Consider the following 27,398-nt stretch of genomic DNA (forward strand, 5'->3'; position numbering starts at 1 on the left):
TGAAGGTGTTGACTTTGATTTATAAAAAACATCGGTTTTGGGTCCTGTCCAATGTGCCCTCTACCATGTGTGGAATAAATTTTATCTGCACTGAGGCATGTGCAGATGTGCACCACCACTAGAAACACATGCTGCTAGCTATGGGCTCTCTGCTAATTACTAGGCTAGGCAGCATTTAAATCTCTCCTGCATGGCTGCCCATGTGCTCATCATATAGGGAACACTATTCTTGTAGTCCAGAGAACACTGCTCTTCCACCTTTCCTCCCCTCACAATAGTTGATTTTTATGGCTTTTGCAACAGTCTCTTTAAGGGTACGTCTACACTATGGTGCTATTTTGGGATACTTCCAGTATCCTGAAATAGCTATTCCATATCTTGACAGTGCGCCCTTTATTTTGAAATATCTTTCGAAATAACAGGTGTGCTGTTCCGACGCCCCTGTAAACCTTGTTCCATGAGAATGAAGGGACATTTAGGAATAGTGGTTTATTTCAAAATTTAGTGCTGTATAGACAGTGCCAAATTACAAAATAAGCTATTTCAAAATTAACTCGAAATAAGTTATGTAATTTGCGTAGCTCAAATTGTGTAGCTTATTTCGAGCTAAGGATACAGTGAAGACACACACAAAATGAACGGCTGAGTGGTAGAGATAAGAAGTTTTCCAGTAACAGCCCTTGACTCTGGAATTCACTCCCCTTATTGCTCCAACAAGATCCACGTTTATAACATTTAGGACACGCTGCAAGGGTCTGTTACCCGTATAATGTTTGCTTGAGAAAAGATGCCCTAAGAGGGCAAGCCCCTATTGGGAGGATTTCTTCTGGATGGAATTTATACCAATTTGGACCACTTTTATACAAGACAACTAAAAAGAGGGCAAAAGATTATCTAAAATGACTAGAGGATTTAGCCACACAACTTCCAATGATATAAATGATATAAATGTGTCTAAATCTCTTAGCTGGCTAAGTCTAAGTCTAAATCAGATTCTGGCTCTTACCTTTCCACAATTCCATTGGGTACCTGAGGTGCATTCCACTGGAAGAAAGCAGTTCTTGAAGTTACAGCATGTATATGTGGAGGGGGCTGTTGAGAGGGTGGAGCTGGTCTAGTGGTTAGTTGGGCGATGGGTCCTTTGGTGCAACAGTTGAAACATGTGCAGGCCTCTATGCCAACAGAGTAGGTGGTGAATGGTTTAAGACCATGTATTGTTTGTTGGGTGGCAGTCCCTTCAGACATCTGCAAGAGGCAAGAGAGTTTTACACAGCACAAGGCACTATAAGTGCAAAGTCAGATTAATTAAATGTTCTCAGTGGTTGGATCTTTGATGTGGCGTGTCAAGGGAATCTAGATTTGACCTTATCTTTCATCATCTAGTCAGACAGGATGAAATTCACCCAGTGCAGCGAGTCTGTTCAAAGCCTGCCCCATCATTTAAGTCCTGTGATGGACTGCACTAGTGAAGCGGCTGTGCACCAACCCCTCGACATCCCTACATACAGAGTTATGAGGCTCACACAGCTAGCCCTGAAAAAGATGGTGAACGCTGTCAAAGGAACATCCAGGAGAGCTTTGTGGCCTAATATCTTGCACAAGGGTCACAGTAGGGATACATCTTCTATTTCATCCCATAGGAAACCCTCTCAGCAAAACTTAATCCATCAGCCTTTAAAGAGAAGCTGAGATAAATAGCATCAAGAAATAGGAGATAGGAGCTGCGTGGAAAGTTATGGCAGCAAATAGCTAAGGAAAAAGCAAACTATGCTGCTTCCTGGAGCTGCTGTCTCCATTTCACTGTGGTTATTTGTGGGTATGGTTTCCAGATCCAATGAAATCCACACAGCATGTCGAAAAAAGCAATCTCAGCTGCAGTAAACACCTGCTGTGGTGATTAAGCAAGGCAAAAGGTACAGGCCACAAAGTCCCAGGTTGGACAGCAAGGAAACAGAGCATCAAGGCAGGACAGAAAGCACACAAAGTCAGAGTTTGATAATGTCTTTCACTTGACGATAGAGAAGCAAGGCACCCTATGGGCACAGCAGACACACAGCAGGTCTGAGGGGATGAGAGGAGAGAGACAATGGAGAGATGAAAGGACAATGACAGGAACATATAGGCTGAAGTAGATTTGGACCCAACTGATCATCAGAAGTGGGGTAAGGACAGGCCATGTAATCCGTACGCAGTAGACGGCTCATGCTTAACAGACAGCAATAACAAGCAAGGAAGACAGTGTTCCCAGCCACTTCTGTGCCAGATGAAGATGCAGGATTAGGAGAATGGCCACATACTTCTATAGAAGGTGAATCCAGTTAAGCCGTGGCAGTGGTGATGACATAGACACAAAGGCACAGAGAAAACTGAGCACAAGAAATGGGGTGTGTGAAGGATGGAGGTTCCCATTTGCCATGGAATTGCACAGCTCTTGCAAGATGATAATAGCAGCTTTAGTAAACTCAGACATGTGTGGCATTTTGCCTTGATTTGTACCGTATATCTGCAGGTACTCTTCACTACCTATGACTCTGGCTCAAGGTTTATTTTCAAGCCCAAGTAAACAATGCAGATTTCCTGACATGGCAAAGTTATCTGGTGTCCTTTCTTGCTCTTGGTTGGATACGGCTGCATAACAGGCGTCAGAGAAGTAACAGAGCTGCTCTACCGACTCAGTGAAGCTATAATCCTGTGGCAGTCCCCTTGTCTAATGACTCTCTCTTTGTATATGGGGGAATGGGCAGTAGATTGCAAAGTGTCCCTAACTCCAAGGACCCTTGTGTGCTAACGAGCAAGAAGATGTCACGGAGTGTAACTCTGCAGAGAGAGGGAAGGGGTCCAGAACCATCCATGGGCTCTGTGGTCCTGTCCCTCCATTTTGACTAGATGAACAAACACAAAGTTGTTCATAAGCAACTGCGCTTGGGCCTTCCACAGCTAGAGGATGGTGTTGGATCTGCCATTTACATTGTCATTTTCCATTATTTCCATGTCACACTTACAGCTCCTTTGGAGTTGCCTCTCCTTCCCCTTTTAGCAGATTGTGTATGTGCAAACAGACAGGCAGACTCCAAACTGTTGCCTACATAGCTGATTTACTGAGATTAAACTTCAGAACAATCCTGGATGCAGCAAAGAACTGAGACAACCCAAACCAAACAAAATAAAACCCCTGTCAGATGATCACTGAGGGTGTTATCAGAGCCTCAAGGCCTTAGGCTTTCTAGTACAGCTTATGCCTGTTGAGCACAGGAACATCAGATTTTTAAAACCTAACATCTAGTCTTTTATTGTTTATCATTACATTCCCAAAACTGCTTATTCAAGAACAATGATGACAACAAATCACTGAGTGCGTGGTTTCCCCCCCTCAATATTTCTATTTTCCATATGGAATCTAACAGGTCACAAAAGGGGGTTATGCAGGGGTTATGCAGCAGAGAAGTTTCCATAGGGCTAAACGGAGCAGATGAAGATGAGAGTCCTTAGTCATTCTATATGATGTACCTTTCTCAGTTGCCTCTGCAGCTGTGGTGAGGATGGTCATAGAAGTGGCTCAAATATTTCTAGCCTGACATATATACCTTTGTTACATATTCATTGTGACACACAGTGAAAGCCTCTTGCTCTCTTCCTACCAGTTCTTGTAACATTCTGTTGTAGGATTTGCAGACCTAATGGGGAACTGAAGCAATCTTAAATGCTATAACATAATAATGGGGACTTCATCAGTACTTTCTGATGCCTTTACAATGGTTGTTATAATACATTTTTCAGTTTTACATTGTACAACAGATAACATCACCACACTGTTTACAATATGCCTAGGTGTTTCTAATACTTTCTATACTACTACACAATATTATCCCTGTGCCAAGTGGCAAGTTTTTAAGGCAACCACTTTGGCCTTAAAACTTTAAGTTAATGTCCAAAGGGAACAGTTATTTTGTTACCAGCTGTAATTTCTATCTGATCTTTTTGGGGCGAACAGATTTTTTTTGAGAGTTTGCATATCATTATAAACAAAAAACCTCACATGAACATTTTATTGGATTCTCCCTCCCCCCTCCCCCATTCCACACATTTTCTCACTATTTAACACACTAATAAAGAGACCAGAGTCAAGATTAATTCTTTTGTAAACACAACATTTAGCTAAATGGAGACATCAGTCCTGCTTTGGCCAGAAGAGGGCACTGCTAAGTAGAAAAAAACCCAAAAGACCAATGGACTCAAAATCCTTTAAAAATGTCAAGAGTTTAATTGGAAATACAAATAGAATCGCTTGATGAAGACTTACCACCACATCGGTCCCTCTTGTGCTATTAGAGAACAGCCTGTAGAGGCTAACTATCCCATTTGGTTTAAGAGGGGGGCTGATGTTTACCACAGCTAATGTAGAAGCCACAGTATGGAACAGGGGTGCTTTGAGTCCTTCTGGAGGAGCAGGGCCCGTTCTGCAGCGCACCCAGCTGCTAGGAGTCCGGCCTGCGGAGTTCACTGACCAAACCTTGAAAACACAGAACAAACAACCATCTGTGCAAGCGGAGGTGCTGAGTTGATGGCACTAACACAGCTTTACTGGTGGCAGGATGGAACTGCACTATACATTAAGACAATGTTGTGACATTTCGCTAGTTCCTCCATCTGGTTCAAATCAATTCTTTTTTCAGAGGGAATAAATTATTTTTACCATTATGATTTAGGTGGGCTAGTAGGTTTTCATGAGGTTCCTGATCCAAGAACAGAGACTTTTCTTTGCCATTAATTCAATACTCAGACAAGGCTCCAGAAAACTTCCACATCTTACCTAAAATAAGGTAAGAAAAGGCAGCTTTCCCTTGACTATTGCAAATGCCAAGGGCAAAATGCAAATATTGACCTAGCCCAGATTCTGCTATTGTATCCTGGGGGTTATGCCTTTGTGCCTGTGAAGAGGCACAATTAAGTCAATGAGGCTCTGCATGGGATTTAAGTTCCCCTTGCAGGGATCCAATTACAGGAGCAACACCTTAGTTATTTAAGGCATTTGGCAAGTTTTTAAGGGACCCCACTCTACTAAATTCCTCAAGATAAGTAATCATTTGGCAAGAACATCAGTAAATCAAAATATAGTATAAATAAAACACATTGAAAAGCTAGTATAAGAAAGCACCTCTACTTGTATTCATTTAGTTTTGCAATAACATTTGCTTTCTTATACTAGCACAAAGAGATTGGTTTCCAGTTCCCAGGTTTCAAAATACAGCAGCCTGAATTAGGCCTGATTAAAAACTGCATGTCTCCATGAACTATGCCTACTGATTTTGTCAGCTTCCCAAAACCAGACTGATCTGCAGACTACATAAAACTCAGCACTTATTAAACATAGTCTCCAACAAATCTGCATGAAAATTAAATTTTGCTTTCATCAAGGAATGCATAAACATATGGAAGGATGTATAATCTTATTTATCAAAAACCATTTGTATAATTAAACACGAATATCATAAAAGGTTGCCTTAGGTCGTCATTTGCATGAGTAAGTAATTTGTAGATTGTCAGGTACAATAGACAGAATAGATGGATGTGCGAGTGTATAGGGTTAAATTAGGCTCAATAATAGCCAACCACATAGTGATCAATCAGAATGATAGATCTAAATGGCAATACGAGAGGACTGTCTGAGTGATTTTTAGTATAAGTATTCCTTAGTAAGCTTTCATGTTGAGCAGTTCAAACTACAGTAAAACACGTTCTCACGTATTGTCTTCTGGACAGTTTTTTTTTTCTAAAGTTCTCATCTTGCTTTTTTAAAAACAGACCCAGAAGAACATTTACTTTTCTAAATTTACAACAGCTATGTTCAGGGAGCTTAGGACATTTTAAAAGAGGTCAGGAGAGGAGCAAACCAGAAACATACAAAGGCCTTAAGCGTTGTGACTCAAAAACTGTGGATGTTAACTAAAGTCAAAGAATCAAAGTTACTTTCTCATACGCTTTCTAGCATATAATACTATTCTACTACAAATGAGAGCCTATACCAAAAAGTTTGTACAGCATATTTTTCTCTCAGTGAAATCTGCAGAGAAGTTTTCATAGTCAAACTCCTTTCAGTCTACTGTAATAGGTCAAAAACACTTTATCTGGGTTAAATCCTTGCTGATACAAAGATTTGACAATAGTTAATCATTTTAAGGAGTATTTTTCTCTATGCATGGCACATTCTTAGGCACGGAGTCATTGTGGATAGTTCCCTGAAAACATCCATTCAGTGTGCAGTGGCAGTCAAAAAAGCAAATAGAATGTTAGGAGTCATTTAAAAAGGGATAGAGAATAAGACAGAGAATATCTTATTGCCTCTGTATAAAACCATGGTATGCCCACATTTTGAATATTGCGTACAGATGTGGTTGCCTCCTCTCGAAAAAGATATATTGGCATTAGAAAAGGTTCAGAAAAGGGCAACAAAAATGATGAGGGGTTTGGAATGGGCCCCATATGAAGGGAGATTAAAAAGACTTGGACTGTTTAGCTTAGAAGAGAGGAGACTAAGGAAGGATATGATAGAGGTCTATACAATTATGACTGGTGTGGAAAAAGTGAATATTTTTTATAAAGAAAAGTTATTTACTTATTCTCGCAATAAAAGAACTAGGGGTCACCAAATTAAATTAATAGGCAGTAGGTTTAAAACAAATAAAAGGAAGTTTTTCTTCACTCAGCGCACAGTCAGCCTGTGGAACTCCTTGCCAGAGGATGCGGTGAAGGCTAGAACTTTAACAGGGTTCAGAAAAGAGCTAGACTGATTCATGGAGGTTAGGTCCGTCAATGGTTATTAGCCAGGATGGGTAGGAAAAGTATCTCTAGCCTTTGTTTCTCTGGAGGTGGGTGACAGGGGAGGGATCACATGAGGATTACCTGTTGTGATCCCTCCCTCTGGGGCATTTGGTATTGGCCACTGATGGCAGACAGGATCCTGGGCTAGATGGACCTTGGGTATGACCCAGTGTGGCCGTTCTTATGTTCTTATATTAGGATGTGATTCAAAGAGATACACCTATATTGACTCAATGCCATTCTTGAGGAGAAATGCTCCAGAATTTTATACTGAATAATGGCAAATGTCATTGCGGAGCCTTTGGCCATTATCTTTAAAAACTCGTGGAGATTGGGAGAGATCCCGGATGATTGGAAAAAGGCAAGAAAGGGAAGAAGGACAATCCAGGGAACTACAGGCCGGTCAGCCTTACCTCAGTCCCCGGAAAAATCATGGAGGGGATCCTCAAGGAATCCATTTTGAAGCACTTAGAAGAGGGGAAAGTGATCAAGAATAGTCAGCATGGATTCACAAAGGGCAAGTCGTGCCTGACCAATCTGATTAGCTTCTATGATGAGGTAACTGGCTCTGTGGATATGGGAAAGTCAGTGGATGTGATATACCTTGACTTTAGCAAAGCTTTTGATATAGTCTCCCACAATATTCTTGCCAGCAAGTTAAGGGAATATGGATTGGATAAATGGACTGTAAGATGGATAGAAAGCTGGCTAGACTGTCGGGCCCAACGGGTAGTGATCAATGGCTTGATGTCAGGTTGGCAATCGGTTTCAAGCGGAGTGCCCCAAGGATCAGTTCTTGGACCAGTTTTGTTCAACATCTTTATTAATGACCTGGATGAGGGGATGGATTGTACCCTCAGCAAGTTTGCAAGCTAGGGGGTAGATACACTGGAGGGCAGGGATAGGGTCCAGAGTGACCTGGACAGATGAGAGGATTGGGCCAAAAGAAATCTGATGAGGTTCAACAAGGACAAGTGCAGAGTCCTGCACTTGGGATGAAAGAATCCTAAGCATTGTTATAGGCTGGGGACTGAATCACTAAGTAGCAGTTCTGCAGAAAAGGACCTGGGGATTACAGTGGATGAGAAGCTGGATATGAGTCAACAGTGTGCCCTTGTAGCCAAGAAGGCTAATGGCATATGAGGGTGCATTAGGAAGAGCATTGCCAGCAGATCCAGAGAAGTGATTATTCCCCTTTATTTGGCTCTGGTGAGGCCATATCTGGATTATTTTGTCCAGTTCTGGGCCCCCGGCTATAGAAAGGATGTGGACGCATTGGAGAGGGTCCAGTGGAGGGAGACCAAAATGATTAGGGGGCTGGAGCGCATGACCTATGAGGAGAGACTGAGGGATTTGGGTTTGTTTAGTCTGCAGAAGAGAAGAGTGAGGGGGGATTTGATAGCAGTCTTCAACTTCCTGAAGAGGCTCCAAAGAGGCTGGAGAAAGGCTGTTCACAGTAGTGACGGATGGCAGAACAAGGAGCAATGGTCTCAAGTTACAGTGGGTGAGGTCTAGGTTGGATATTAGGAAAAACTATTTCACTAGGAGGGTGGTGAAGCACTGGAATGGGTTACCTAGGTAGGTGGTGGAATCTTCATTCGTAGAAGTGTTTAAGTCTCGGCTTGACAAAGCCCTGATTGGGTTGATTTAGTTGGGATTGGTCCTGCCTCGAGCAGGGGGCTGGACTTGATGACCTCCTGAGGTCTCTTCCAGCTCTATGATTCTATGAACTATGGGAACATGCCTGTGAGGACTTAATGAACAAATAATTAAACTTCTCTCTGTCTCAGGTTGGCCAGATGTAAAAGGGTGACTGCACATAAAAATGCTTTCTTTAGAGGAGTGCTGTAAGAATTAGGGATTGCAAGCATCTTGAGATTCTAAGAGATAAGTATTCATTGCAGACATAAATGCTACTATTTAGACTTCTACCTGAATGAATATGCAAATCAGACAGTTATGCATCCAATATTAGCATTTTCACATGTAGACAATTGCACCTATTAAAAATTGAAGGCTGTGTTGTGATCCCTTCAAGAATGCCTCATATGGCACTCATGAACCATTGCAGCTTGTTACACTATTAGGGTATGTCTAGACTACAGGCTAACGTCAACATAAGTTTTGTCGACAGAATCTGTCGACAAAACTTATGTCAACATAGAGCGTCCAGACTACATCGCTTTGTCGACAAAGCGATTAGCTTTGTTGACATAAGAGCGTCCAGACTGCAGGACGCTCTGTCGACAGAAGGAGGCATCCGGAAGTGCTTCTGGAAGGTCACAAGGGCAGCCATAAAGCCCTGGCACTGCTGCATGCTCTCTGCAGAGACGCGTGCTTAAAGGGATACTCCTGGATAGCCGTTGCTCTACTCCTGCTTCTAGCTTGCCAACCTTTACAGGGAAAGCAAAGCTGCTGCAGTTTTCCTGGCTCTGGTTGCCTTGCTTTGTCAGACACCACAGCTGTGTATTATCTGGTTTGTCTGTTTGTTTGTTTGTGTGTTTGTTTGCTTCTGTGTGTGTTTGCTTGTTTGTTTGCTTGGGTTTAGACTTTTTGGTTTTTTTTGTTTGTTTGTATTTTTGTTCTTGTGTGCGTTTGTTTGTTTTGGTCTTTTGTTTGTGTGTTATTTTAGCTTTTTTGGGCATGGAGCCTGAGCTGCCCCTGGGCAGGCGATGGCCCCACACCATGCTGCTGGAAGCTCTGCTTCATGCTCAGGAGAGCATGCTGACCTTTGCAGAAGAGCTGGATCCTGAGGCCAGCTTTGAGCCCCTCGCTCAGGATCCAGCTGCAGCCCTGCTGCCCTTGCTCCCCAACTTTTTCCTGGAGAGGCGGGTTTGGAGGCTGGACACCAGTTCAGACTGGTGGGACCGGCTAGTGCTGCAGCAGTGGGACGACGATCAGTGGCTCAGAAACTTCCGGATGCGGAAGGCCACCTTCCGGGAGCTCTGTACCTGGCTCGCCCCTGCCCTGCAACACCAGGACACCCACTTGCGGCCTGCCATCCCCCTGGAGAAGCGCGTTGCCATTGCGCTCTGGAAGCTGGCCACCCCCGACAGCTACCGCTCTGTGGGGCATCAGTTTGGTGTGGGGAAGTCTACCGTCGGGGCCGTCTTGATGGAGGTAAGTCACTCTCGGCGACAGTCCAGGGGGCAGTCAGGACCAGGCACAGGGAATTGGGGATAGGGTGGCACAGGCAGAAGCCCTCTCAGCCTCCCCCTGCCACGGTGCAGGGCCAGGGAAGGGATTGTCTGGGAGACAAAGGGGGGAGCACTTCTCATCAGGTGAGCCAATCCCTCTAAAGTCCTGTGCTGTGTGTTTCTATTTCTCCCATTCTGCAGGTGGTGACGGCCATCAATGCGGAGCTGCTCCACAGGACCGTTCGCCTCGGAGACCTGCAGACCATCCTGGCTGGATTTGCGGGGCTTGGGTTCCCAAACTGCGGTGGAGCACTGGACGGGACCCACATCCCTATCCGTGCCCCGCCCCATCGAGCGGCACAGTACATCAATAGGAAGGGCTACTTCTCTATGGTGCTGCAGGCTCTGGTCGACCACAGAGGACAGTTCACGGATGTTTGTGTCGGGTGGTTAGGCCATGCACACGATGCCCGTGTGTTCAGGAACTCCTACCTGTACCGCAGGCTGCAGACTGGGGCATTCTTCCCAGATAGGAACCTGGCTGTCGGGGATGTGCAGATGCCTATGTGCATTGTGGCCGATGCGGCCTATCCCCTTATGCCCTGGCTCATGAAGCCCTACACCGGCCACCTGGACGTGAGCAGGGAACTGTTCAACTCCCGCCTGAATAGGGCTCGCTTCCAGGTGGAGTGCGCCTTCGGCCATTTGAAGGGCAGGTTTAGGTGCCTGCTGACGCGGCTGGACATGAGGGAACACAACATGTCTGATGTGGCTGCAGCATGCTGTGTGCTGCACAACCTCATAGAGAGGAAAGGGGAGGCCTTCCTCCCTGCGTGGAGGACACAGATGGAGATGGAGGGGAGGCAGTTTGGGCAGCCCCGGACAGCTGCCACCCAGCAAGCCCACCAGCTGGGCCTGCGCATTCGGGAAGCCCTGAGGGAGCAATTCTCACAGGGAGGCCCCTGATTGTCCCCAGGGCCTTCCACATGTGGGATTGCCCCATACCGCTGGTGCCTTCCTCCCTGCAACCCCTCCCTGCCACACATTCACCCATTCTACTCAGTCCCCACTCAGTGAGAATGGAGACAGGTGATGTTGAAAAATACAGTACACTTTATTTAACTGTTTTTTTGTAACAATTGAAAATAAATAACTCTTGGATTCAGAGACAAAATAAAAATGTTTGCTTTAGAAAATAAAGTACTTAAAAAAAATGCTTCCCTCAGTTTGTGTCACTGGTGGAAAGGGGGAATGTGAACTTGGAATGGGGGAGAGAGGCTCAGGGCTGAGGGGGCTGCCTGGAGGCCGAGCTCCTGCTGTTTTGGCTCTGGCGGCCTTGTCGCACCCGGCTGCGCGCGCGGGATGCCACAGAAGGGGGCTGAGCAGGAGGTGGGGCTGGGGCTGAGGAGGGGGTAGGGGCAGAGGAGGGGGCAGGCTGAGGAGGAGGGGCAGGAGCAGGCAAAGGACCGGGGAAGGCCATGGCCCCCTGGATGGCAGCGCAGATGTCCCTGCGCTGCTGCCTAAATTCTAGCAGCAACTGCCGGCGCCACTCGGCATCTGCCTCCAGCCTCCTTTCCATGGAGTCCTTCATCTCGTGAAGGACTCCAACGTGCTGGCGCACCAGCTCTAGATAGGTGCGCCAGTGCCTACGGGTGTCCTGCGGCCGTCTGGGTGGTCGGGCAGGTGGGGCGCCCCCATCCTGGTCAGCTGGTCCGGCTGTGGAGGACAAGAGGGAAAAGTCGTCAGTCATGCATGCTCACCCTTTCCCTGAGAGGGCCTGCCCTCCTTCTTCTCAGCAGGCAGTGCCTGTGCTAGGGTCAGAGGCTGCTCATGTGTGTCTCAGTAAGGCATGGTGCGGCCTGGCCCAGGTGGTGTGCAGGCCACCGTCATACCCCTCCACCCCCACGCATCCCCCATGGCTGAGCAACACGGATGAGTGTCGGGCCACGGTCGGGGTTCCCACTGAGTGCTGAGAGGCCTGCAGCTGTGAGGCTGTCCCAGCGTCTCCAGCCCATGCCTGCATGTGGCATCCCTGCCTGCAGGAACAAGCGGTGCCTAGCAGCCGTGTGGATGTAGGGGGGTAGCACGGTCCTCCCTGAGGGCAGCCATGGGTGTGCCCTCTCCCTCCCCCGGCCCTTGCTCAGCATGACATGTCACAGCACTGCACCGTCCCCTTTGCTCCCGCCTGCCCTGCCCTGCCCTGTGTGTGTTGGACCCTCACAGCACTCACCTGATGTTCCCTCCCTGAGGTCCGAGGTGGTCTGGGAGGCCTCCTGTGTCTCGAGGCCTGGCTCCTGGGTGCTCTGGGTGCCGTCCTCCTCGTCTGCCTCCTCCTGGAGCTCCTGGTCCCCCAGCAGGTGTTCCGGCTGCTGTACAACCGGGGTCTCGAGCCCAGACTCCACCAGTCTCTCAGGAGGCAGAGGATGCCCTGCCCCCAGGATCCTGTCCAGGTCCTTGTAGTACTCACAGGAGTACAGCTTTTCCCCAGAGCGGGAGCTCTGCTCACGGGCCCGGACATACCCCTGCCTCAGCTCCTTAACTTTCGCTCTAACCTGCTCCAGTGTGCGGGGATGGTGGCCTTGTTTGGCCAGCTCTTCTGCCATTCTGGCAAAGATGTCGGCATTCCACCTCTTGCTGCACTGCATGGCCTGGAGGGACTCCTCCTCAGCCCAGAGGCCCAGGAGGGCTTTTATCTCCAGCAATGACCAGGAGGGTGCCCGGCGCTTCGAGCCCCGGGGTTCCCGGGGGGATGATTCCCTGGAAGGGCCGGAGGGGTTTTGGGGGGGGCTGGTCCCTCTGACATAGCTCACCCACAATTGAGCAGTACAGTTCTGATCTGCTCTGGAGCTCGCTTGCTGCCAGAGTGCTGCTCCTGGGTGCCTGTGCCTTTTAAACATGGCTACGGGCAGGAACAATAGAGTTGAAAGCTGTGGCAGGAGTGTCCACCAGGGGTTCTCCCTGGAGGCCTTTTATGTCGACATAACTTTTCCCCTGCGTCCACACTGCTGTTTTGTAGACAGAACTACGTCGACAAAGGAGTTATTCCTCGTAGAATGAGGTTTACAGCCGTCGACAAAACTGCTGAGTTCTGTCGACATTATGTCAACAGAACTCAGCGGTAGTGTGGACGCAGGTATAGTTTTGTCGACAAAAGTCCACTTTTGTCGACAAAACCCTGTAGTCTAGACACACCCTTAATGTCATGCTATCTGCTATATTTTTGTACACCAACACAATAATGGAAAGTCTTTTGCAGTTGCTCTGCATCATTCTGAGGTGTGATGCAGTTAACAGAAGGGGCATGCAATAACATGTATAAGACTCTACCTACAGAAACATTACTTACTCTACACATTGTAGAAAGGCATAAAAAAATAAGCTAGCCAAGAGCTGAACAAGGGTAAGTGTGTGGGGCAAGTGATTATGGCTTTAGACCAGGGGTTTCCAAACTTTTTGACATGGGGACCAGTAAATCCATTCACGAGCTTTTGGAGGACCGGTAGCATTCATTTGCATATTTATTACGCAAATGATGAATATTCAAATAAGTTGTTTCTTGTCCTCCCAAAGCCCCCAGTGCCAGAGTTAGCAAAGCTTTTGATACAGTCACCCACAATATTCTTGCCAGCAAGTTAAGGGACTATGGATTGGATAAATGGACTGTAAGATGGATAGAAAGCTGGCTAGAACAGGGTTTCCCAAACTTTTTACTTTGGAACCTGTTTTTATTCTGTACTGTTTTTTGCAGCCCAAAAATATAAACACATATAAAGAAAGAATTAAAAATGAATAAATTTTCAGTTTTCACCCGGCTGCATCCTCCGCCCAGCCTGGGTCAGGGCTTGGGGGACCCGGCGCCGCATGGGCACTCCAGGAGGCAGGAGCAGGAGCAGATTGGGGGTAGGGTATCTGGCTAGGAGGGAGGGTGCAAGGAGGGGTAGGGTTGCCAGGTGTCCAGTTTTGTACTGGACAGTCTGGTATTTGAGGGTTTTGTCTGGGAAACAAATTGAGAAAATACCAGACATATAAAATGTCCAGTATTTTCTAATTACGTAAGTTTTATTATAATTAGGTGCATCAGTCCTTAGAAGCGAACTGCCTGGCTGGTAGATGTGCTCATGCTGCGTGAGTGTGTCTACCAGCCAGGCAGTTCGCAATGATTCGAGAGAGGGTATGTGGAGCGGGGAGGGGGGGCAAAATGGAATCTCTGGGGCTGGACTCTCGTGTACCTGGGACTGCATGTGCCTGGGTCAGTCCCGCTCCCCGCTCCTTCTCCTCCCGATCTCCCCAGTTCAGCCCTGCTGCCCCTGTCCATCCCTGCTTCTGGTGGCTGGTTCCCCCCACCCCCCAACAATCTCCCCCAGTCAGCCCTGCTCCCTGATGACCCCCCCCTGCCCGACCAGCCCTACTGCCCCCGTCCAGCCCTGCTTTCGGCAGCTGGTTCTCCCGTCCTCCTCGTCCCCATCTCCCCGGCCAGCCCGCCTGCCTCCCGTCCAGCCCTGGTTCCGTTGCCCGTCCTTCCTGATCTCCACCGGACAGCCCCGCTGCCCCCAACCCTGCTTCAACCGCCCTCCCGCACACCCACCCCGATCTCTGTGGGACAGCCCCACTGCCGCCAACCCTGCTTCCCAGCAGCTGGTTCCCCCCCCCAACACACACACCTCCTCCCAGCCCGCCCTGCTCTGCTCTCCTCCTGGCAGCCACACTGAGGCCCGATATTTATTTGTACCCATAGTTTGGGAAACGCTGCTCTAGACTACCAATATAAGTGGGGAGACATGGAGGACTGCAGTGTATAGAGAGGAGAAAATTGTCAAAATAAGATACTTGTTACTTTAACTCTTTTAATGTATTGCCTCAATACTCATTAAGTCTTACATCATAGTGCGTGGGCTCAGAACCCTGCCAAAACTGTATAGCCATTAGTAGCTGCAGTGTCTCAAGAAAGCCATGAAGGGACTCCAAAAACATCTACAGAAGGAATATTTTAGATCTCTTCATCAATTTGTTGGCCATCTGCCCAGACAGCACTTTGAAGTAGGGTCAGAGAGAAAGAAGCTCTTTGGAAGTAATATATTCAGAGAACTAGCAAATTCCACTTCAGGTAAGTAAGTTTGCTTTCCCCTTCATAAATGGGCCTCCATAAACCTTCAGTCTTGGAGACCATCAAGCTACACTCACCCAAAATGATCTTATGGCAGCTTCCAAGTCTGACAGCACAGCCAAAAACTGGCAAAGGCTGTGTTATAAGTGACTGTCCTACATACCTCAGTCATAAGAGGTGGCAGAAACATGTTACAAATGCTTCCTCTTTCTAGCACAATAAGCCTGCCTTGGATTAACACCCACCTGCAATAACATCCAAGGACTCTCTAGCACACTTACTTTCCCAAATTCAAGACCAGCTCTTCAGCAAAGCTGAATACCAACAATTCCCACTGAAGGCAATTAAATCTGTTTGGCTATCAGGTACGGATGAAAATCACAGAATCCTAGACATTGGGGATGGTCTTAAATTCCCTGGGTTGTCCTTATTTTCCTATTTATAAGTTGGCACTCTATTTGCCTTTTTCCTGTATTCTGGACTCTCACCAATCTTCTATGACCTTTTAAAGATAATCGTGAATGAATCAGTTATCGCCTCAGTCTTCTCCTTGAGAATTCCAAGGCGCACTTCATCAGGTCCTGGTGACTTGAAGACATCTAACTTGTCTAAGTAATTTTAACTTGCTCTTTCCCTACTTCAGCCTCTGCTTCTGCTCATTTTTACCAACATTTACTATGTTAGATGTTCAATCGCCACCAATCTTCTTAGAGAAAACCGAAGCAAAGAAGTAATTAGGCCCCTCTGCCATGTCCACATTTTCAGTTATTGTTCCCCCCTCACTGAGTAACTGGCCCACCTATCCTTGGTCTTCCCTTTGCTTCTAATGTAGTTGTAGAATGTTATTTTGGTATCCTTTATGTCTCTAGCTAGTTTGATCTTGTTGGTTCCTAAAACGAGACAGCTTTCAGTACTGAAGAGGATTCATCTTAAACTGGAGAGTCATAGCATACACTGCCATGAGATTTAGTGTCCTTCGGTCGTCTATGTGACTGCAAGAAATAGAAGGCCAGATCAAAGCACACCTGTGCATGGATGCACAAGACACAGAAAGGATGCAAGGACCCACCCCTTTCGCCCTGCAGAGGGGTCAAGCATAGTTATGGTCCTTGCATACAATAAGCCCACAGGAGTGCACATATGTAGTACCGTTGCTAGCCTTTCTAAAAATGACCCTAGAGCACCTCTCTATATGTGCCAGCAAAGATAGCCTCTGTTGGGGGACTGTGTAGCATTCCTCAAGAGCGATGCAGTGGTTGTACTTCCCCTCAGCTCCCTGAACCTGTCAGCGATCTTGTGCCAGCTTTAGTCACCCCTTTTCAGTTTCCTGAAATCAGCCTCCTGTCTTAGGTTGCATAAATACTGGTAATGGGGCTTGTGTGATTAAGTCCCTGCTCATCATATTAGCAATGTTTGAAAACAGAAGGCTCAATGTTGGTTTCTGCGATGGTGCCTTTGCATTGGTATTTACAAGAAAAGAAACAGGTAGTTTCAAGCCATCTTTGCACTTACTCTATTCTTGGCTCTGTTTGCCTGCCTAGACCCTAGCATAAGAAAGAAAGAGCCCTCTCAAGGGCACTTCATTTTATACACAGCTGCACTGGCACTCATGAGCCATTCTTGCAACTAGGAGCAGGTTTTACAGTACGAGATTAAGTTGACCTAAGTTACACAGTTCTACTACGTTAATAACATACCTGGAATCGACGTAGCTTAGATTGACTCATTATTTGGTTGATGGGAGAACTCTCCTATTGAGCTACCTTATGCTTCTCATTCAGATGGAGTACTGAAGTCAACAGGAGAGTGCTCGGCTGTTGATTTAGCAAGTCTTCCCTAGATCTGCTAACTCCACTTCCAGTGGATTGATCGCTATGGTGTCAAGCTCCTGGTAGTGGAGACAAGTTCTAAGTGGCCACAATGCAGCCAAAATAATTGGGACTGTTTCTGCAGAGTACAGTACAAAACAGTCCATCTCTCTACAGGTCTGGTGTGCCTGTAACATTGTAGTCATTCCTGGGCCACCCCTTAACAAAAAGGTAGTGATAAACTTCAAAGGGTTCAGAAGCAACATAACATGTCCCTGGCACTGGAGGGACTGATTTTTGAGGAAAGCTAACTAGATTGAGGTTGGTTATGCCACAAGAGAAATGGCTATCACAGTCTATTAATACTTGTGAAGTGCTCATATCAAAGATACAGAGGAAATACACATGGGAGTATGAGTAGGATTGAACATGGAAATTGAGAATAGAAAGATTTAGGGGAAACCTCCTGCCTTTCAGATCTATTGGGTTTCCCCTAAGGGAGAGCTACATTTGGGAATTTTCAAACTAGACTGGATAAAACACTGGAAAACAAACTGTAAGAGAAATTCTGAACTGTGAAGGTGATGGACTTGCTGGGAGCTAAGAGGTCTTTCTATGTAGGTACTTACATGATCCTTATTACTTAGCAACAATGTACTTCACAACATTAACTAATGTAACCTCACAAATACAACTTTACTGATAGGGAACTTAATTCAGAGTAATTAAGACTCTTCCTCAAGGTCAAACAGGCAGTCTGAGAGAGACAGAAATTGAACCCAGACTGCCTGAGTGCAGTGGCTTGTCAGCAAGACCATTCTTTGCCCACTGCTTCCAGACAGCACAAAGCTACTAGAAGGCAAACATCAAGACATAACAAATTGGTTCCGCAAGAACCACCTGGCTTTAGTTGGGCCTATAGCATTGGCTCAGCTTTCCTATAACCGGGGGCCCATTTCATTCTTTCAGCCACATCTTGGCCTAGTTTTTTGTTGAATTATTCATGCATTTTAGGAGACTAGGGATATTTAGTCTCCAAGGGGACATTCAGACCCCAGATTCTCTGCAATCCTATGCATTCACTGCCATTTGAACAATCCCTCTATCATTAATGGTTCTTAATTCAATAGATACATTAATAGTCTGTAATTTTCAGACTGAAGATCTTGATGCTCGAGTGTTGCGGCCCTAATGACCCAAGCTGTGTGGGTTAAAGAACACAACCACAAAACCAACTGATCAATTCTTCCTCAGGGATCATCCAAGTCCGTACTCTGAGAATACAATAGATAACCTCAACTAACTTGATAAAGTCAGATGCAGATGCCCATACGGCTTGTGACAATCTCTACCTAGCAAGTACCAGTTATTGAAGCTGAAATTTCCTTATGCTAAGCATCATTCAGCTTAGCAATCAGCAATGGAAGGGAATCATTTACCATTGCCATAGATTTAAGGACATAAGCGGAGTGTTTCTAAGGATCTGGAAATGGCTACTTTAGCGAGTGCCCATGATTATAGCAATCAGCACCCGTGCCCACAGTACCCATGCATTTCTGTGGCTACCAAAAATGTCAAACTATTCTGCATAGTGGAAGAAATGTTCAGATCTTTCTTAATCTGGTTTTACTGCACACAAGATGACATGCCTATTGGAAGCAAACTGCAGGACCACAATGTATCACTTCTATTGCCTTCCATTATCACTGCTTTGGAGTAATGACCACTCCTGCCTCATGTCTTCTATTTAGGTCTTTCCAGCCACTGCAGGGCTGTGTCTACACTGTCAAGTTATTCCAGAAAATCAGCTGCTTTTCCGGAAAACCTTGCCAGCTGTCTACACTGGCCGCTTGAATTTCCGGAAAAGCACTGATGATCTACTGTAAAATCATCAGTGCTTTTCCGGAAAAACCATGCTGCTCCCGTTCGGGCAAAAGTCTTTTTCCGGAAAACTGTTCTGGAAAAGGGCCAGTGTAGACAGCACAGTAGTGTTTTCTGCAAAAAAGCCCCGACCGCGAAAATGACGATCGGGGCTTTTTTGCGGAAAAGCGCGCCTAGATTGGCCACGGACGCTTTTCCGGAAAAAGTGCTTTTCCGGAAAAGCATCCTGCCAATCTAGACGCGCTTTTCCGAAAATGCTTTTAATGGAAAACTTTTCTGTTAAAAGCATTTCTGGAAAATCATGCCAGTGTAGATGTAGCCCAGAAGTGCAGATCCAAGAATCCTTCTCCAGGTCCACTGCTAATACACTTCTGCGCTGGCATAGACAGGACCACCAGGGAGCCCCCCTTCCATGTACAAAGCCACCCTGCAGAGAATTCTGATGCTCTGCCCCGCATCCATGAACTGCAGGGGTTTCACTGTGTGAAGGGGCTTGGGTACAAACCTGCTCCCATTAAAAGTCCATTCAAATTGACTGTTGAATGTGAAGAGAGTTGGATGAGGCCCTTGCTTAGGGCAGTATTTTCTGAAATGACTGCTGATTTGGGGGTCTCTCGGTTTCTGAGTGCTCTGCTTTAGACATTTTGAAGGGGGCCTTATTTTCAAAGTTCAGTACCGGTGGAGCTGCTGGGCAGCTCTGCTTAGCTGTCTGAAGCTGAGACCCCCAAAATCAAGGCACAAAAAGTCACTGAACACGTTTGGCAAGCAGAATGCTAAGAGTCTCTTGCGATGAGTGCATTTTAACTAGAGCACCTAAATTCTGGGAATAAACTAAATGATTAGCTCTCTAAGATAAAAATTAGAAGAATTTTGTAACAAATATTAAGCTACTGAGTGACTGGGACAAAGGTCCCACTTGCATAGTATTTTGCCTTATGGTCTGGTGTAACAGGTAAATAGGACAGTGCCAGGAGGCACTGCTTATAGTAGGCAGAATAATCATTGTCTCTTCTATGTACAGTCAGATACTGTATAACCTTCCCTAGAAAGTGAGGTAAACTAACTGTTACTACTGGGTGTCATTTTCTTCCTAGCTACTTTCAGATATGACAGCTTCTCCCTAGACAAAGCCCAAAGAAATAGAACATTATCATCATCGTCTGTATTAAGGTGGAGGTCCAAAATAATATTGGAGAGCCATTGTGCTAGGTGCTGTACAAACATATAAGAAATCCCTCCTCCACACTACTTGCAATAAAAAAGAGATAGCAAGGAGGGAAAAGGAAGTCTCATATCCCCAATGTTACAGACGGAGAGATAAGGCACAAAGGGTATGTCTACACTTGCACCCTCTTTCGATAGAGAGATGGAAATGAAGGCATCCGAAATTGCAAATGAAGCCGGGATTTAAATATCCTGCACTTCATTTGCATATTCATGTTATGGCGCTAATTTGAAATAGAGCTATTTCAAAATAACAGATGCTGTTAAGACACAGTTATTTCAAGAGAAAACCCTTCTTTTGAAATAACTGATAAACCTCATTGTATGAGGAATAAGGGTTATTTAGAGAGAAGAGTTTTCTCTCAAAAGAACCGTGTCTTAACAGCGTCTGTTATTTCGAAATAGTGCCATAATGTGAATATGCAAATGAAATGTGGGATATTTAAATCCTGGCTTAATTTGCAATTTCGAATGTCTTCATTTGTATCCCTCTATCAAAAGAGGGTGCAAGTGTAGATATACCCAAAGAGATTAAGTGACTTGTCTGTGTCAGAGCCAGAAAATTAACTGAGATGTTTTCAAGTGCCTGTCCAGTGCCTTAGTCACAAAATCCTCCTTCCCCTCGGGCATTTCATTAACATTCATAGTAAAGGCCTTTAGATCACATTCATAAAGCTGGGTGGATTTCAGGCCTATAGGTTTTAATGATTCTGTAATGTGTTAGGCCTAGTTCGATCCTCTTAACACTACTGTGTGTCTTGACTAATAATCACATAACACTATTAAAACATTAACAGTCATGTAGTGCTAAATTCATTCTTGGTGGAAAATATCATACCAGCAAATAGTTTTGGGATTAAAAACATATTGTCAAAATGAAACTGAAGCTTGTTTCATATAATGCTTGGTTAAACCAGTAATTAATAAGAGATGTAAACAGGTTTAACTCTAAAAAGCAGACAATTTAATAATTTGTTTCCTATGGGTATATAATGATATAGTTATCCCATTCCCCCGAGAGAGATAAGCAGATATTAAAAGGTCTTTCTAATACCTGTAATGGCTAAGGGCAACAGCTAATTCAATAGATTCGATCAAAATCACCACTCTTTTCGCTGCTACTGATTTATTACTTTGGCTGTAGTTAGTCATCACTCATTTTAGTTTGCTTTTCAGTACTCATAAATTATGCCTCATAAATAAAAAGATACAATCAAGGAAATCATACCAATTCATCTACAGCTCTGGGGTATATTTTCCCATGGTATTCACGCTAATGTCTTTTTAAAGGATAGCTTGTCATAGCTTTTGAATATGTCAGAATTACAATATACCAAAAAAGGTCTGGCCAGAGTTGTATCTTAATAGGTTCACAGCTAATGTGCGAAGCCAATAAATCTGATCTGATACCATTATTTAGTTTAATGAACACATCTCTAGGCTTCATTCATAAACACTTGAGTTGTGTGCATGGTTTTGACACAGTGTGGCTATGGCCATACCATGGCATGCAAGTGAGTTTTCCAAATGTGGAAAAATGTATTTGCAGAATTGCTTTCTCTTTTTACAAGCCCTACAAAGAAGGACGTGTTATGTTGTAGTAAGAGGTACCTGGACTTGTAATCTCAGTTACATCAATGAAAGAATAAAGTTACTCTGTATTTACTAAAATCACAACGTTCACTTAATTTACTTCCAATCTGGACATTTTGTAGCATGGGTACTGTGGAATATAAAGAACAAAAACTCAAGGAAATGTCCTTTCATTTGACTTTGAGGTCCCAATCACCCTTTGTTTTTCAGAAGACATCTAACAAAAGATGTGTAAGTGCTGAGACTCTTAGAGTTAAGTAGAGACAAACTGGTCTGGGTGAAATTAGAAACAACCTGCATTTTTACTTTTTGTATACTTTCTGGGGGGAGGGGAACATAGTTATGGTCATGTTGTTGTAGCTATTTAATCATTATCACATACCTCTTAACTCCAAGTCTAGGGAGACACCAGAAGCCTAAAATCTAAAATATAAATCACACTGTTCACCAGGAACTAGGAAGTATCGAAAATCTTATAACTAAATCTCCTCTCTTGAGGGAGGAGGGAGCACGAGAGAAAAAGAAAGAAAGCGAAAAAGCCTTTATTTAATGTATGACATCACATTTTATTGAATGTTTCTGGATGGGATGGAAGAGGAAAAGATGAGCTGAAAGGATGGATGGGAAGAAGTGAGACACAAGGTGAAGGATGAAAATCCATTGCTGGCCAGTGATAGAGCTGGCCCTTATTTCCCTCCATTTTAAGTCAGGAGAATCATTTAGTTATTTGTCATGAAGCACCACAAAGCAGCAGTATCTACCTTAGAGAGTCCTGTAGGAGCACCCAAAACACCCTTCCTCTCTTTCTCAGGTATTCCTCAAAGTACGTTTCCTGGACCCTTCATTTAGCCTCAGTAAGTGGCCTGTGAGGAAGCGGACTATGCAGGGGTCAGGATGAATGGAATCCTCAGTGGCTGCTGCAACTTTCCTCCATGGAGAAACTGGTAGGCTGATGTATCTTCATAGGTGCAGCCCCAGCAGCCCCCAACACCCTTTGTGTACTCCCTACAGCGTACATACACCTCCATATTTGGGGGTAAGGGTCCATAGAAAGGACTCCTTTCAACTTGATGGGTCAGCTGAACAATGTTGTTTCTCATGTCCTTTGGATAGTCAAGATTTGCAGAAGAGTGCAGGATGTTCCCCTAAGCTACCAAAGAAACATTAAGGGGAGGGAAGGAGACAGAAAAATGAACTCCCAAGTATCTGTCCTGGATCGCCTACAAAATTGAGGAGTTATGCAGAGATGGGCCAATAATCCTCTCTCAGGAACAGAACAATTACATTATACAGTAGACTTCCGATAATCCAGAACCTATGGGTCCTAGGTGGTGCCGGATTATCAAATATGCCGGACTATCAGGAGGTACTATAAGCTGGTTATATATATACTGCATACATTATATACTGTATATAAAGTGTTCTTAACCCTTTTTATTGTACATACTGTATACAGTATACTGTAATGTTTTAGTTTTTTAAGCCTTTTTTACCCTTTTTGCTCAGTTCAGCTGCTGCCGCTGTTACCTTGTGACTCATTTTTTGCCGAAGCTCACTCACTAGGCTCTTGCCATTTTGATGCCGGACTATCAGGAGTGCCGGACTATTGGAGTTTTACTGTACACTGATAACTCTGCTGTCAAAAGGAAAAGAACTAAGCTCCCCTTCTGACATGTGCTCATCCCAGATGGCTTAGGTCAGGGCATGTCTGTACGGGTACGTCTACACAGCAACATTATTTCAAAATAACTAGCATCTACACAGCAGGCAGTTATTTTGAAATAGTGTCGAAATACTGTGAAGCTGGAGGACTTCTAACTCCGATTCCTGTAACCCTCAGCAGAAAAGGCAATGCCACCAAAATGCCTGATTTCACACTATATGTTAATGTTATATCCACCAAACAGAGCCCTCACAGCTAACAGCATTTCTGGAAGTGCTACAGACAGCCCAGTCACAGAGCTTTGATTTTATCTGCACTCAGCTGGAGGAAATTGAGTTGCATTTAAAGTTTTATGTCCAGCAAACAAGCCTCCAATGCAGAGGCAGCAGAATCAATACTGTGCTTAAGTGAAATATAAATCTGGGTTTCATCAGCATAATAGTGAAAGCCAAGCCCTATACTTATGAATAATTTGTCTCTCAGGCAACATATAAATTGTCAACAATGGAAGGGCTCTGAGCAGATCCCGGAGGGATGCACAAGTGACATCAGCAGAAGAGGAACACACACGCACACAAATCTCTCACTGAAACAAAATAAATTGCTGCTGGCTGAGAAGAAACAAAACCAATTCAGGGCCTTGCCAGAGAGCCCAGGCCAGTTACAGAGTGGAACCAAAATAAAAGATACAGTTTCTTCCAGCCTCAAGTGAAGCACTTTGGTCCAGAAAAATTGGAACATACAGACCATCTGAGTCAGACATCATCAATAAACCATTAAGACCCTTGGCTCAGTCTCTGTGCTAGGAAAAACAACCTGAAAGCCAGCCCGATTGAGCTTCTGATTGAGATACCAAGTCATTAAAAGTTGGTGCAAGGAAGAACACCACGTGCATTCAAGAATGTTTGGTAAAGTGTTGGTAGCATAAAGAGGCAGTGACAGGATCTAGCATGGGGGGAAGAAGATTAAGTAAGGTGGAACTATGGTCATTTGAAAAAGCAAGGGGATATCCGTCTCATGCACCTGTGGCGACAAAACATAGAGGCAACATGGTAACCAGCTAACCTGTGGGATCAGGAACAGAGCCTAGGACTTTCAGCTCAGAAAACACAGGGCTCTAATTCCTCATCTAGAGGAAGCAGCCACTCTTTTCTATTGTAACTCCTCTCCCTCCCCTCCACACATGCTCTTGCCCTTGGGTTTCCATTTTGGAGAATTTTTGTAATGCCTTAGGGCACACACAGAGCCATTTTAAGTGATGAGATCAGGTATTCTTAGAGCAATTTTACTAGCAAGAAATTAATATAGCGTGAGGAGAACAGATTTCACATTACTATGGACCCACATATGGGTCCCTGAGGCCCTGAAGAACATCTGAAAAAGGCATACCTGAATACAAACCAATACTTGACACACAAATGCATGGACTTCATCCCTGACACACGCACCGCTGGCAATAAAGGTTTAACAGTTTGGTCACAAAAGGACTAATTGCAGGAAAATATTCCCTCAAGCATTTTAAGTGTGAAAAGTTTCCAGCCTCTAAGTGGTGTATTCTATTTTGGAAAGAACCCTTGCAATGTCCCTAGTGTTGTTCCATTCACTGAAGTTTAAGGAGTTATATTATTAGTAACAGTAGGAAATGAAGTAATTGGAATACCATCATCCATGACTGGAAATACTCTTCTCAGAGATACCAGAGCTTTTCTTAAGAACTAAACCAGTGAAAGTCATTTCATTTCTCAACCTGAGGCCATCAAGGTTCACTTTCGCTGCTCTCAAGAACATCAGAGAAAAAAAGAAAAGATTATCTAGCTCATCATTGGGAATACAGAACACTGGAGTGAATACATTTCTCTACTAGCATTCCAAACCTGTTTCCATCATTCTTGCCATAGTTCCTTTGGATTCTTTCCCTGCCCCATTATACTCCTTCCTCCAGGCCCCAAGACATGGTTGGGGCTGTCTTGAAAGATTGTCTAGTGTAATGTAGGGGTTTTTTTTAGAAATAAATCAATATAGGCCCAGTCTAGCAAGAACAACATTGAAGTAACAGTGGCACAGAGCTGGAAAAGGTCTGATATGCAAAACAGATGGCTAACAGTATGTCATTATGAATACATCCACTTTCATACATCTGAAATCAACACAATTCTTGAAGTTCAAAAATTCAGTTTACTTAAGAGAGAGAGAAAGAGAGAGAGAGGGAGGGAGGTGAAGATCTAAAAACTCACAGTAAACAAGAGTGAGGACCCAATGGTGTTCTGTTGTGGGAGAGGGAAGAGTACTGGCTCATATCTGTGAAAATGTGATCTCTTTGCTATGAAACTACACATATTTACATTGACTGCTAACACACTCAGAGCTCACATGAAAACATAAACTTCAGAAAATTATACATCGCTGAGGTAGCTTCATGCACAGATATGAAATCAAATATGGCCACAGATTATTAGCAATCCCATGTGATAAAGGAATATCCAGGAATTTGCAACTGACATTAATGGAAAACATTAATGGAAAACAGCCACAGAAATGCAGGATCATAAGACTTTTGCAATCAAACAGGGACCATTTCTTCAACCCTTACTCATACTCCCTGAATGGTTCCTTAGTCTGCAAACTATGACATTGATTTCCATAGGAGTATTTGCATACTGAGAAAACTACTATTCAAATTCAGTAAGAGCTGCAGAACTGGTCTTCCAACCACACCTTTACTCTCAAAAGAAAAATAACAAGTACAAACTGAATATGAACACACAAAATAAAAATAACCCACCAACAATGAATTAAGTTTTGAATCTTATCACCTAAAATAAAATAATCCACCAACAAAACTAGCCATCCTCCTTCCATAAAAGGTAATCAAAGCTAAGAGTGAAAATTAAATATTTGCATATTTGAAATAAGCCACTAACAAGAGCATGCTAACATTTAGCAAGCAACATTCCTAAATAGGTTGGTACAACTAAAGTGATGAAAAGCTCTGGTTTTCAAGGGACACAAATGCCCACAAACTGGAATTAATGATGTTGATTAAGAAATGAAAAAAAGAGAATTGAATGAATGTATTCCTTTTGGAATATTTTCTTTAAGATCTGATCTATTTAAAATAAATGTTCATTAATCATTTAAGTACAACAATACCATTAACATTCAACTGAAACATTTTATTTTATACTTATAATGAACAAGCACCTCATGTTTCTTATATGTATTGAAATCTTAATTATACCGATATACCTCACAGTGAACATACTTCATTTCATACCTGATAGTCATATTCTGTATAAGGCAGCAACTTGGCATCTTTGAAGGATGTTAAAGTCCCATTATAAACAAGTACCAGGTCTAAATTTATGTGTGTCTGTGTTGCTTGTCTTCGGTAAAGCTCATAATATAAAATCTTCCCATTTGGCTGCTGTGGGCCAGCCCACAGAATGGATGCAACTGACTGGAATCCATCAGAGCTTGTCTGCACCTCAGTAAGAGGGGAAGGCTGCATTTCAGGAGGTGCTTCCAGTGTCTGTATGGAAGCCCATTCACTAGTAGCGCATCCTAGCAGTGTGCATGCTTGAACTTGCACTTCGTATCTGTGGAAACAAATAAAAAGCCCGTCATGAAGAGCATCACAAATGTGCACATGTACTACACATAAGAATAGAATCAAGTAAGATTGTTTAGAAAGAGTGTTCCTTGATTATTTTTGTCCATGTTTTTGAAAAAAAAAAGTCAGTTTCTATTATTTGGTGAAGGGATGATGTAATTTCTTTTTGTGGGTCTGATCTTGCAACCCTCATGTGCTTGTCCTCATTTGTGTGACTGAAATAAATGGGACCACCCATACAAGTATGGGCTGTTGGGCAGGGTCATAATTCATTCAAGTGAAATGTCTACTTTTATTTTCTCTAAATCTGCTCTTTCTTTGTTTTAAGCAGAAAACATGTCCTCCACAAGTGTTCGCCAGAGAAACTACATGTACATTGTGACCCATCTGGTGCCATCCAGACTCGGGAGACAACAATGCCTTCATTGGCCACAGAGCACAGCAATCTTCCGCTCAAGCTACCTCACTCAGATAGAATTTACATTCTACTTCCCTTAGGTCCAAAGTTTGGAGAGTGAGGCCGGGTAGTGCTAAGTTTCCCTGAACATGTGCTAAAAGG

General features: G+C 44.3%; 1 protein-coding gene across 1 annotated transcript in view; it reads right to left on the reverse strand.

Moving 5' to 3' along the window:
- LOC102451796 (usherin) overlaps positions 1–27,398 on the reverse strand; it is a 265,927-nt gene that overhangs the window by 88,377 nt on the left and 150,152 nt on the right. Inside the window, exons 25-27 of the mRNA XM_075925195.1 lie at positions 26,504–26,825; positions 4,301–4,510; positions 1,007–1,245 (exon numbers count right to left, since the gene is read on the reverse strand). Coding sequence (XP_075781310.1) covers positions 1,007–1,245; positions 4,301–4,510; positions 26,504–26,825 — 771 coding nt within the window. The remainder of the gene's footprint in view (positions 1–1,006; positions 1,246–4,300; positions 4,511–26,503; positions 26,826–27,398) is intronic.

Source organism: Pelodiscus sinensis, chromosome 3 (genome assembly GCF_049634645.1).
Source record: "Pelodiscus sinensis isolate JC-2024 chromosome 3, ASM4963464v1, whole genome shotgun sequence".
Classification (NCBI taxonomy): domain Eukaryota; kingdom Metazoa; phylum Chordata; order Testudines; family Trionychidae; genus Pelodiscus; species Pelodiscus sinensis.